Consider the following 12,709-nt stretch of genomic DNA (forward strand, 5'->3'; position numbering starts at 1 on the left):
TTAACGTTGGCTCCTGTATATATTAATGTTGGCCCCTGTAGATATTAATGTTGGCACCTGTAGGTATTAACGTTGGCTCCTGTAGATATTAACGTTGGCCTCTGTAGATATTAACATTGGAATCTGAAGTTATTGATGTTGACTCCTGTAGATATTAACGTTGGCACCTGTAGGTATTAACGTTAGCTCCTGTATATATTAATGTTGGCTCTTGTAGATATTAACGTTGGCACCTGTAGGTATTAACGTTGAATCCTGTAGGTATTAGTGTTGGCCCCTGTAGATATTAACGTTGGCTCCTGTAGGTATTAACGTTGGCTCCTGTATATATTAATGTTGGCCCCTGTAGATATTAATGTTGGCACCTGTAGGTATTAACGTTGGCTCCTGTAGATATTAACGTTGGCCTCTGTAGATATTAACATTGGAATCTGAAGTTATTAATGTTGACTCCTGTAGATATTAACGTTGGCACCTGTAGTTATTAATATTGGCTCTTGCAGATGTTTATGTTGACTCCTGTGGGTATTAATGTTGGCTCCTGTAAATATTAACGTTGGCCCCTGTAGATATTAATGTTGGCTCTTGCAGATGTTTATGTTGACTCCTGTGGGTATTGATATTGGCTCCTGTAGATATTAACGTTGGCACCTGTAGATATTAATGTTGGCTCCTGTGGTTATTAATTTTGGCCCCTTTAGATAATAATGTTCGCTCTTGTAGATGCTTATGTTGGCTCCTATGGGTATTAACACGGCTCCTGTAGATATTACCATTGGCACCTGTAGATATTAATGTTGGCTCCTGTGGGTATTAACGTTGGCCCCTGTGGATATTAATGTTGGCTCTTGCAGATGTTTATGTTGACTCCTGTGGGTATTAATGTTGGCTCCTGTAGGTATTAATGTTGACTCTTGTAGATACTAACGTTGGATTCTGTAGGTATTAACGTTGGCTTCTGTAGGTATTAACATTGGCTCCTGTAGATATTAATGTCGGCTCCTATAGGTATTAACATTGGCTCCTGTAGTTATTAATGTTGGCTCCTGTGGGTGTTTACGTTAGCTCCTGTAGGTGTCAATGTTAGCTTTTGTAGGTATTAATGTTGAGTCCTGTAGTTATTCACACTGGATTCTGTAGGTATTAACATTGGCTCCTGTAGGTATTAACGTTGGCTCCTGCAGGCATTAACGTTGGCTCCTGAAGGCATTAACATTGGCTCCAGTAGGTGTTAACATTGACTCCTGTAGGTACTGATGTTGGCTCCTGTAGTTTTTCACATTGGCTCCTGTAGGTGTTAATGTTCCCTGTAGGTATTAACATTGACTCCTGTAGGTATTATCATTGACTCCTGTAGTTATTAACATTGGCTTCTGTAGTTATTAACGTTAGCTTCTGTATGTGTTAACGTTGACTCCTGTAGATGTTGATGTTGGCTCCTATAGTTCTTAACCCGTAGGTATTAATGTTGGCTTCTGGAGATGTTAATGTTGGCTCCTGTAGGTATTAAAAATGACCCTTGTAGGCATTAATGTTAGCTCCTGTAGGTATTGATATTAGCTCCTGTAGGTTTATTGTTGATTATTATTGGTGTTAAATTTGCTCCTGTAGGTATTAAGATTGGCCGTTGTAGGTATTAACGTTGGCTTCTGGAGGTATTAGCATTGGCTCCTTTTGTTTTTAGCTCCTGTATGTATTAATGTTCATTCTTGTAGGTATTAACATTGGATCCTGAAGGTATTAACATTGGCTCCTGTGGGTATTAATGTTGACTCCTGTAGATGTTTATGTTGACTCATGGGGGTATTAATGTTGGCTCCTGTAGGTATTAACATTGTCTCCTGTAGGTATTAATGTTGGCTCCTATAGGTATTTACATTGACTCCTGTAAGTATTAATGTTGGCTCCTGTAGATGTTTACATTTACTCCTGTGGGTACGTGTTATAATTCGTTCCTGTGGGTGTTAACCTTGGAGCCTGCAGATATTAATGTTGGCGCATGTGGTAATTAACCTTGGCTCATGTAGGCATTAACATTGACCCTTTAGGTTATAACATGGACTCCTGTAGCTATCAATGTTGCCTCCTGTATATGTTAGTGTTGGCTCCTGTAGGTGTTAATTTTGGCTGCTGTAGCTATCAATGTTGGCTCCTGTAGGTGTTAATTTTGGCTCCTCTTGCTATCAATGTTGGCTCTTGTAGGTGTTAATTTTGGCTCCTGTAGCTATCAATGTTGGCTCCTGTACGTGTCAATTTGGCTCCTGTAGCGATCAATGTTGGCTCCTGTAGGTGTTAATTTTGGCTCCTGTAGGTGTTAATTTTGGCTCCTGTAACTATCAACGTTAGCTCCTGTAGATGTTAATTTTGGCCCCTCTAATTATCAACATTGGCTCCTGTAGGTGTTAATTTTGGCTCTTGTAGCTTTTAATGTCGACTCAGTTGGTTGCATTCTCCCTCTCAGTCAGAAACCCCTAAGCCCAAACCCACTGAATGCAAAATCTCACTGATTCTTCAGTGCAATATTGTAGGACGTCTGTACTGTTTTGGGTGCCATCTTGTGAATGAGATATTAAATTGTCTGGATGTAAAGGATCCCCTGGCACAATTTGGAGAAGAACTGGTGAGGTTACTGACCATCATTTACCCCTAAACCACCAAAACCACATTAACTAGTCTGCCATCTCAATGCTGTTTTTGAGATCTTGCTGTGTGCAAATTGGAGACCCTGTTTCCCTACATTCCCTTACATTTCAAAAACACTTCATTGGCTGTAATGAACTTTGGGATGTTCTGAGTTTGTGAAAGGTACTAGATAAACACAAGTCTTTCTTTATTTAACACCATCCAAGTGTGTACAACCGTGACAGCAGATTGGATGTACAAATGCAAATACACTGTGAACGAAACGTGCAACAGCACAGCCCACTCAATGACATGTCCAATGCTTAATGGATGCTCATGAATAAAATCAATCCATTCCTCTTAACCCAAATAAAATGTTGAAAATGTTTGGTAGGATTTATGCACACAGGCATTGTGAGTGGGGATGAAGCTCGTTAAAATCCTCTCACACAGGTGGTGCTATCAGATTGTGGAGATCCCTTGTATCCAGATAATTAAGAATTTTCTATTCCATTTTTATTCATTTGATCTCTTATCCCTATTACCATAACCTGGCAATTTTCTCCTGTGGATAGCTTGATGACACCAATCCCTAACTACTCAGTAATAAAGGCTTATTCTGAAAGTTGACATGGGAATGGGCTGATCATTGATAACCTAGGACCAACCTAGGTGTTGAGAACAATGGTGAACTGGGAATAGCAGATCATTGAAGAATTGTTGTGTAAACTTCACTTTTTTCTCCTGATGACAGGGGATTCAGGGGTGATCTGATCATAGTGTTTAAAATGATAGAAGAATTCAATATGGTAGACAGCTCAGTTGCCTGGACAGCTAGGGTGTGGTGCAGTTTAACGCCAATGATGTGAGTTCAATCCTCGTACAGGTTGAGGTAGTTCTTGGCGCCTGTCTACCTTGCTTTGCCCCATCAAGACCACTACTTGAAGAGAGAGAGCTGGAAAGAAACTTTTTTTTAATGGGAAGAATCAGGGGCGAGGAGATGTAATCTTACAACGTTCGGGGGGAAGTCAGGAAGTATTTTTCCACACAAAGGGCAGTGGAGATCTGGAAAACTCCTCCCCAGAGTTTGTGGGTATTGGGGGACAATCAGAGCTTTCAATACTGAGATCCAGAGATTGTTGTTAGGCAAGGGTATCTTGGGGTATAGAGCTCAGGCGGGACAATGGAGTTGATCTGAAGATCAGCTATGATCCAATTGAATGGCGGAGCAGGCTGGAGGGGCTAAATGGCCTTCTCCTGTTCCGTATGTTCCTGAAATAATCAGGGAGCCACCTGCTATTGATGATTTACCGGGACTTCCATATCACTTCATATCAGTCAGTAATGGATCAATGCTGATGAGATCCATTCACTGCAGTTGGTGAACAACACCTCTGCACTGTCCCCAGCCTTTTCTGTTTAGCAACACAGGAAAGTTACAGCACAGAAGGGCCATTGTTTCAGGGTTGGCCATGAAAGAGCTGTCCACTCTAATCCTACTTTCTAGCTCTTGGTCTGTAGCCCTATAGTTTACGACCTTCCAAGTGTCTCTCCAAGTATTTTTTTTTAAATATGGTGAGGGTCTCTGTCTCTGCCACCCTTTCAAACTCGGAATTCCAGACCCCACCACCCACTGAGTGAAAAAATTTCTCCTCAACTCCCCTCTAATCCTTGTATCAATTGCTTTGAATCTATACCCCTTACTTATGGATTTCTGTACTCACAGAATTGGGCCTTACTATCCACTTTATCTAGGCCCTCATAATTGAATTAATTCCCCCTGGGTCAATGGCCTCATTCTAGGTGAAGTCAGACCATGGGCTTTACTTCCCTTGCCTCATTAGGATAAGTTGGCAGTTGGAGGAGACGCACCTAGGCCCTACCCTTGGCTAGCAGCAGACCTGCACCCCAGCAACAGTTTAGATTAATTCCTCCATTGAACTCTTCCAATGCCATTGGCTGTCTCATTCACCAATCAAAATGTCACCAGTTTAGGAAGGAAGACTTTGCGGTTTTGGGGGGGGGATAGAAATCCGCCTCAGACAGTAGCACATAGCAGATGTGTCAGCCACTTGTTAAACACTCCACCCAATATTCAGCTCCATCGATGGCCCATGCAATTCTGCTTGTTTCGCACAGCTACCAAAAGCAAATTTCACCTCCGTGGCATCTCACCACACAGCAGCAACACAGGGTCCACCTGGGAATTTATGGAGTGAGTACCAGAGCCAGACAGACCTGTACATCCTGCAGGTTTGAACCCTAGTCAATGCTGAGTTGGTCATCCTCTGTTGTTGTACCAGAGTGGCCTTCATGTCTCAGGTTACAGAGAGGGAAATCACCCAGGCTTCTCATCACTACCCATTGGCTTTTGCTGAGATGCATCCATGAGCGGGCATCAGTTGGGGTTGAGTTGGGTTGGGTCCTGCTGACCCCTGTAGTTAAATAACCCAACAGCATTAGCTGACACTGCTCACACGTAAATAATGGTCACCGAGGGCTAGGCAATGGACGGCAATTGTGGAACATCTAGGGACATTAACTGGCCTGCCTATGAAAGACTCACATTTATATAATGATTTTCACAACCTCAGGACGTTCCCAAAGTGCTCGCACCCAATAAAAGTGCTTTTGAACCGCAGCCATAGGTGTAATGTAGGAAATAGAGTAACTAATTTGTTCACTGCAAGCTCTCTAATTGAGCCCTTCATCTATTCTTAGTGACTTCGGTTTAGAAATCGACCAGGACATCAGAGAGATCTCCCTTACTCTTCTTCCAGTTCTGCATTGGAATCTTTTACACCCATTTGAGAGATCATTGTGAACCTTGGTTTAATGCCTCATCTGAAAGACGGCATCTCTGACAATGCATTACTCCCTCTGTGTTGCACTGGAGTGTCAGCCTACACCTTGTACTCAAGTCCCTGGATTGAACCCACAACCTTCCGACTCAGAGGAGAGAGAGTGCTGCCTCCATGAGCTATGTGGCCTTTTTGGGGAAGGAGTAGGATGGGAAAGCCAAGATGTGTGGAGACAGATACTCAAGGAAGAAGTTCTGGTTCAGGAATTAGCTGTGACTGACTTTTCAAGCTGGGATTTGGCAGTACTCAGCTGTGGTGCTGGAGTGAGGCTGCTATTGAACCAGAAAGGCAGCAGAAGGGGGTTTTGGGTAGTGGGAGGGGAAGGTCAGTCCCCATCGCGATAGAGACACAGCTGTCAGCCCTTCATGGTGGCTGAATGCCTTTCCAGACAGTCGAGAGATCAGTAACAGGAGAGCAGAAACATAAATCAAAACTCGGTCAGCAACACCATCTGCAAATGCCACCCTAAACTGTGATCTGCTATACCACCTAAATTAGAGGCTTGATTAGCAACAGCTAGGCCCTGTTGGATGTCAAAGTTCAGTCAGGCTCCAAATTGGATCAAGACTGGAATCACTGAGTAGACAGAATCCCTGGAATTCAAGTAGGTAATCTTTGGGGGATTTTCAATGGTTCTGACAGATTCATCTCTCCCTTGCCTTAATGCCCAGGTCGCACAGCTTCTGTTGAACAGTAACATGTGCGTCGCCTTGCTGGAGGGTCAGTCCAAAGACAGCACTGATAACAACTTCACCACGCCGCTGCATCTGGCTGCAAAGAATGGGCACAAGGACATTATCAGGTATGGCCATCTTATTTTAATGCTTGCCCTTGTGTTGTGCCACACGGTTTGGCCCTGATATGAAATGTAATTAACTTATGGAGAAGTGTACAAATCAGGTTATCCTAGGATCAAGAGATCTCCATGAAGGTGATGAGGTCGTCTGGTTTAGAATTCAAACCTTTCAATGAATCGTGTGACTGTGGCTGACTGTCTCGATGGAATCAGCTGTCAGTGCTGTTCGGCTGTTGGTGAACCTATATGGGAGGCACCTTGTGACCATTAACCTTTTAGGGCAGAAATTGTGACTGAATCACAGGCTCAATTCACTTCTACACTGAATTTACTGCGCATAGACAGGCCATTCAGCCATTCTGATGTTTATACTCCACACCAGCCTTCTCCTACCTTACTTCCTCTCACCTGAACAGCATATCCTTCTGTTTCTTTATCCCTCATGTATTTACCTAGCTTCCTTAGGCTCTGGAATTCCCTCCCTAAAGCTCCCAGCCTCTCTGTTCATTAGGGCGCTTCTTTAAAACTACCTCGTTGACCAAGCTTTTGGTGACCTGCCCTAATATCTCCTGCTTTTATTATGCTCATGTTAATGGTGCTATATAAATGCAAGTTATTGTTGTACCCCATATGATGAAAAGTTTTGCATTCTAACAGCTCTAAAATGGAAATTAGAGAGAGTTTCACATTGCATGTTGGGGATCCAGAGAGCAGACTAAGTCCTGGCTCCTTGGGCTGGATTTCCAGTCGTAGATTGCGTCTCAGTGAGCAGGGCCACTATCTGTAGTCAATTAAGACCTGGAGTGTTGAACAACTGAATGATTGCCAACTATCTTTACCATATCTCCACCTTCTCACTGGTCATTGGACATGAGAGGAGGGAATAAAAGGAGATGGCCGCCATGTGGCTAATATTAATGTTCTGCTTTTTAATGGAGTTGATATATTTGTTTTCATGATTTCACGCCGTGTTTTGGGGAACGTGTGAACATAGTGGAAGAGATTACAGCATGGTCATCAGTCTGACAAGCTGAACACTCCTTCCGTGCCCATTACCATCTTTATACTGTACAGCATGGATGGTTAGTCTTGTAAGGGCTCCCACACGATGGAGAGAAACCTCTGATCCTGAGATAAGAATCCCATAGGACATTATCCAGATTTCAGAACGAGAGTCTCCGTTCACAGGGATTGTGTGGAGATCACTCTGTACCTCTGGACCAGTGGCTGGAAAGCTGCCACTGAGCCAAAAGCTGGTTCTAGTGAGGTTAGTGATTACTTTGTTTTAAATGAGCTAAACTGCCACAACCAGAGGCAGCAGCTGCATCAAGATTTGTTAAATACGCGTACATTAATATTTACACAATATCATTCTAAGTCAGTGTAGTTTACTCAGAAGTCTCATCAAACACTCCCAGCACAGGTACAGCACAGGGTTAGATACAGATTAAAGGTCCCTCTACACTGTCCCCATCAAACACTCCAAGGGCAGGTACAGCACGGGGTTAGATACAGAGTAAAGCTCCCTCTACACTGTCCTCATCAAACACTCCAAGGGCAGGTACAGCACGGGGTTAGATACAGAGTAAAGCTTCTACACTGTCCCATCAAACACACCCAGGCAGGTACAGCACTGGTTAGGTACAGAGTAAAACTCCCTCTACATTGCCCCATCAAACACACCCAGGGCAGGTACAGCATGGGTTAAATACAGAGTAAAGCTCCCTCTACACTGTCCCATCAAACACTCTTAGGACAGATACAGCACTGGTTAGATGCAGTGTTAAGCTTCCTCTACAATGTCCCATCAAACACACCCAGAGCAGGTACAGCATGGGTTAAATACAGAGTAAAGCTCCCTCGATACTGTCCCATCAAACACTCTCAGGACAGATACAGCACTCGTTCGTTACAGTGTAAAGCTTCCTCTACAATGTCCCATTGAGTACTCCCAGGACAGGTACAGCACAGATTAGGTAGAGAATAAAGTTTCCTTTACATTCACCCATGAAACACTCCCAGGACAGGAGCAGCACTGGTTAGATACAGAGTAAAGCTTACGAGTGTCTGTGTGTATGTAAGTAATCATGATGTGTTAACCTCATTCCCTGTCTATCAAACTCCAGACAGTCTGTTTGTTATAGCCCCATGTTATTGATTTATGGGTCCGTGTTTTAGAGTAAGGTTGTAAATCACTTGGATAGTGCTCAGAGTGACGCACAATCCCCTGAACAGACATTGATTTTTCCCTCTGTAAGTTGGAGAAGCTGGCATAGAGGAGGTGGCTGGGACAGTCCTAACAGCCAGGAGGGCTCTGTTGCCTAACGGACGTCTGTATCTGATTGGGGAGCAGCACTGATCTCTCCCAGTGAGCTAGCCAGGTCAGTTACCACGCTTCATGCCCAGTTTCCTGACTGATGAGCCGTTAAATTATAAACAGACTTACTGTCAATCCGACTCCTGACAGGACATGAACTTTTTCAGTACGCCCTCTGGCTTTCAGATAAATTTATTATTGCACCCACGGGTGGGGATGGTTTCCCCTGGCTGCTATCTGGAGTGAAATCAAGCATGTGCACCTTTTGGGTACAAACAGGGACCAGTGGGAATCATACCTCCAAACATCCTGTCACCCAGTATACAGAGTAAGGCTGTTAACGATCCTCTGCAGCCATGCATTGTACAGCATTAGGTCTTTATGCAGTGGGTCTCGCTATCAGCACCGCACACTTCCCACCCCTATCATTGTTTTTAGTCCCCCTAATCCTTCTCCTCTTGTTGCTGGGTTACAGTTCCATAGACTCCACCACATTGCAGTACTTCAGCCACATGTGAACCAACGCCTATTTGACTGTGGAGGTCATCATGACCCACCCTCACTCTGTGTGTTCTTTCCAGGGGTGGTCAGGGCCAGGGAGAGAAATCATGGGCCCTGATGCTTCTCCTGTTTCAGGCACCCTTATTCCACCTCAACACTGCCCCCACCTCCCCCCAGCACCTCAGTCATGCATTATATTTTTGCCCCTTTCCAGATTCATCAGTCAACTCACTAAGTAATCACAGAAAGGTCTTAGTAAAATGATAATGCCATTGTTGGCATCTGGTTACAAAGATAAAAACAAAAAAACTGCGGATGCTGGAAATCCAAAACAAAAACAGAATTACCTGGAAAAACTCAGCAGTTCTGCCAGACCTGCTGAGTTTTTCCAGGTAATTCTATTTTTGATCTGGTTACAAATGTTGTTCAATATATATGCAGCATGGGTCATTAATATTAAGAGCAGCAACAATATAATGCAGTGTTAGTTTGTGTGCACCCTATAGGTGATCCCACCACAATTATTAAACAAACCAAAGAGTACAAATTTTACTTTAACAGCAAGGTGCAATATTGTTAATTTGACAAGTAAATATCCCATTAGTTATTTATAACACTATGCAGATGATAACACTGATTTCCGTGACTGCCTCAGCCCTCATTAGCATGTTCTGCACATTGCACCTTATGGAACGGTGACAGTAAATTCATATTTGGGGAAAGATTCAATACTTGCAACCCAGATAAACTGCACAAGGTATTTTCCATTCTGTAGGAGTAGAAGAAGTCTTTTTCTTGCCTGGTTGCTTGATGATATTCAATATAATTATTTTGTACAAGGGGTGTAATTGGATTCTATTTTATCAGTAATCTCACAGGGTAGAAAAATCAAATGACTCCTGAGCAACAAAGTGGAATGATTGAACAACATAGGTCTTCACTGTCAGTGAGAAGCATAGGAACCTTCAGGTGTCGCTGTGTGACACTACTTTTAAGAGGTCAGAGGACAAAGACTGAATGGTTCACAATTGTATCTGTGTTTTCTTGATTGGCAAGTCTGAAGACTCTGCTGATTGTTGCTTCAGAATACAATATATTTTCAATAAGGGCTGTGCAACAAAACAAAACTCATGATATTTCAATACCATAAAAAAACTCTTAAAGACATCAAGATAGAATGAGATGATAGGCAATGGACAAAAGGACAAGATTGAAGTCAATGGAAAAGACTTTTGAGAATCATGTCCAGGATAAAACAGGTTACTGATTCATTCTGAATCCATTAAGCCTTCCTGTCCTGGCAATTTCACCCCACAAAGCCTGCTCACTGTAAACTTCCATTATCAATGAAATAAACAGAACTCCAGCCATGATTCCACCCCCTGTTCACAAGATAATTATGGATGACAAAGACCATCTAGCCCAGCTCATCTCATCCATCCAGAATGACATACAGACATATGCATTTGGAGCCGATCATTTGCCCCTTGAGCCTATTCTGCTATTTGATATCTTTGCCTACATTATATCAGTGACTACAATTCAAAAGTACTTAATTGGCTGTAAAGCGATTTGGGACATTGTGAAAGGTACTGTAAAAATGTAGGTTTGGTCTTTCTCTCATTACACCTGCTTGCAGTAGGCAGAGTGACTGCAACAATGGTAAAATTGGAAGCCCAATGCTAATTCTCCAAGGGTAATTAATCACAGAGCAATCAACTGATATTAGGAAAGTGGCTACAATAAAATCGCTATATTTACAAAATAATTCAAGTCCGTAGCTAATACAACCTTACCGTTTTGACTCCTCTGGCACCAACCCATTGATGTACAATTGTGCTGTACACTGTGAATTTGCAGCCTATCCACAGGTTCTATATAGCGTTGCATTACATTTGTACTAAATAAATGTGTAAATGGTATTTTTAAAAACTTCTAATTGTTATTTGAGGTTTGAGAGAAACAGGCAAATTAAATGAAAAAATGTAATTAATAAATAAGAAATTCCAAACCCTCCACCCTTAAAACCCTCTCCAACCTTTCCCCCACCCCCGAAACCCTCCTCCCCCTTCAGCCTCCCCCACACACCCCCTCCCCAAACTCCCCCCGAACCCCTACCCAGCCTTTCCCTCCAACCTCCCATAACCCCCCATCCCTCCTCCCCCCACCAACAGCCCCCCAACAACTCCCCAAAACTCCCCAAATCCCCCTCCAACCTCCCCTCACCAACAGCACCCCCATCCTCTTCCCGAACCTCCAACCAATCCCTCTCTAACCTCCCCCTGCCAACCCCCAACCTCTTCTCCAACCTCCTCCCCCCCACCTCCCATAAAACACACAGCATCCAATTGGTTATAAAATTTCACTTGGTATTTCACTTACCAATTCTCAACCCGAGAGCACTCTCCTGACAGTTGTTGCTGCTTCCAACCTTCGGGCAGCTTTGTGGTTTCTGGCGGGTTTTTAAAAAAAAAACTGGAACCATGAAGCTGCCCGAAGGTCGGAAGCAGCAGCGCAGCAACTAGTGAAACTGACCGGGCACTGACAGACCAGCTTTAAAAAGATCAGAACTCTCAGCCTGGCGGCTCTGCTTTGTTTAAGCCGGTCTTTCACATATGGAGCTCTGACTGCTCAGTATGGACGATCTGAGGACTCCATTTAAGACAGCCTGGGCCCAGCCCCCAATATTTGACACCGTCCACACCCCCCCTTTCCTGAGCCCTGGGGGCAGGAGTCGGGGGAGGGCACTGGGTCCCAGTCAGGAACTAGGGCACTGGCTGATTTTCCCCTTCTTAACTTAAGGGCACTAAGTCCCATTTCAGCACCCCCTTCTGCTGTCCTGCGTAAGATCAGCAGAGGCTGTGTGGCTCACTAACACACTGGACAGGGTCTTCAACTAATTGCACATTACGCTGGCCAATTGGCATCCCAGACAGGAGAGGGGAAGTTCAATGTTAGACAGCGAAGGAGCTGCTGTTGGGACCAGCACAGCTCTTTGAGTCTGACAATTCAGCATTGAGGGCAATGGCTTTCACTTCCCCGTAGGGAAGCTGGGATAACCTCACTTTCTAGGAGCATTTCCCTATCCCACTTCTGCTGGAGAGCAAGAATTAAAGAGGGAACAGCACTGAAACCCATCATCACACAGTGAACCAGCGTGAACTGGGAGCACTTCTATTTGAGTCAATAGGTGATGGGTTTAATCCCCGCTCTAGGGTACATAATCTAGGCTAGCACCTCAGTGCAGTACTGAGAGAGTGCTGCCTTGTTTTTGATACAGGACGTTGAAGTTGGGGGTTGGGGGGTGCGCAGGGTCTGCCCTCTCAGGAGGATGTAAAAGATCCCACAGCCTTGTTTCAAAGAGGAGTAGGTGAGGTCTCCCTGGGGTCTTGGCTGATATTTATCCTTCAACCAACTTCACTTCACACAAAAGCAATGCAACTGGTCATTCATCTCATTGGTTGTATTTGGGATCTTGCTGTGTGCCAATTGGACACCGAGTTGGCTTCCATAACGACAGGACCTGCATGTGCCAGGTAATTTAGTTTTAGATTTGTAACACCTCAGGATGTCCTGAGGTTGTGGGGGTGAAACCGGTCTTTGCCAGGTCTA

The 12,709-nt window shown here is 44.0% G+C and overlaps 1 protein-coding gene across 7 annotated transcripts in view; it reads left to right on the forward strand.

The window, feature by feature from the left end:
- LOC121293715 (caskin-2-like) overlaps nucleotides 1-12,709 on the forward strand; it is a 296,419-nt gene that overhangs the window by 217,954 nt on the left and 65,756 nt on the right. For all 7 annotated transcript variants that reach the window (XM_041216912.1, XM_041216911.1, XM_041216913.1 and 4 more), the window contains one exon: nucleotides 6,155-6,285. In XM_041216912.1, the coding sequence (XP_041072846.1) occupies nucleotides 6,155-6,285 (131 nt within the window). The remainder of the gene's footprint in view (nucleotides 1-6,154; nucleotides 6,286-12,709) is intronic.

Source organism: Carcharodon carcharias, chromosome 22 (genome assembly GCF_017639515.1).
Source record: "Carcharodon carcharias isolate sCarCar2 chromosome 22, sCarCar2.pri, whole genome shotgun sequence".
Lineage (NCBI taxonomy): Eukaryota > Metazoa > Chordata > Chondrichthyes > Lamniformes > Lamnidae > Carcharodon > Carcharodon carcharias.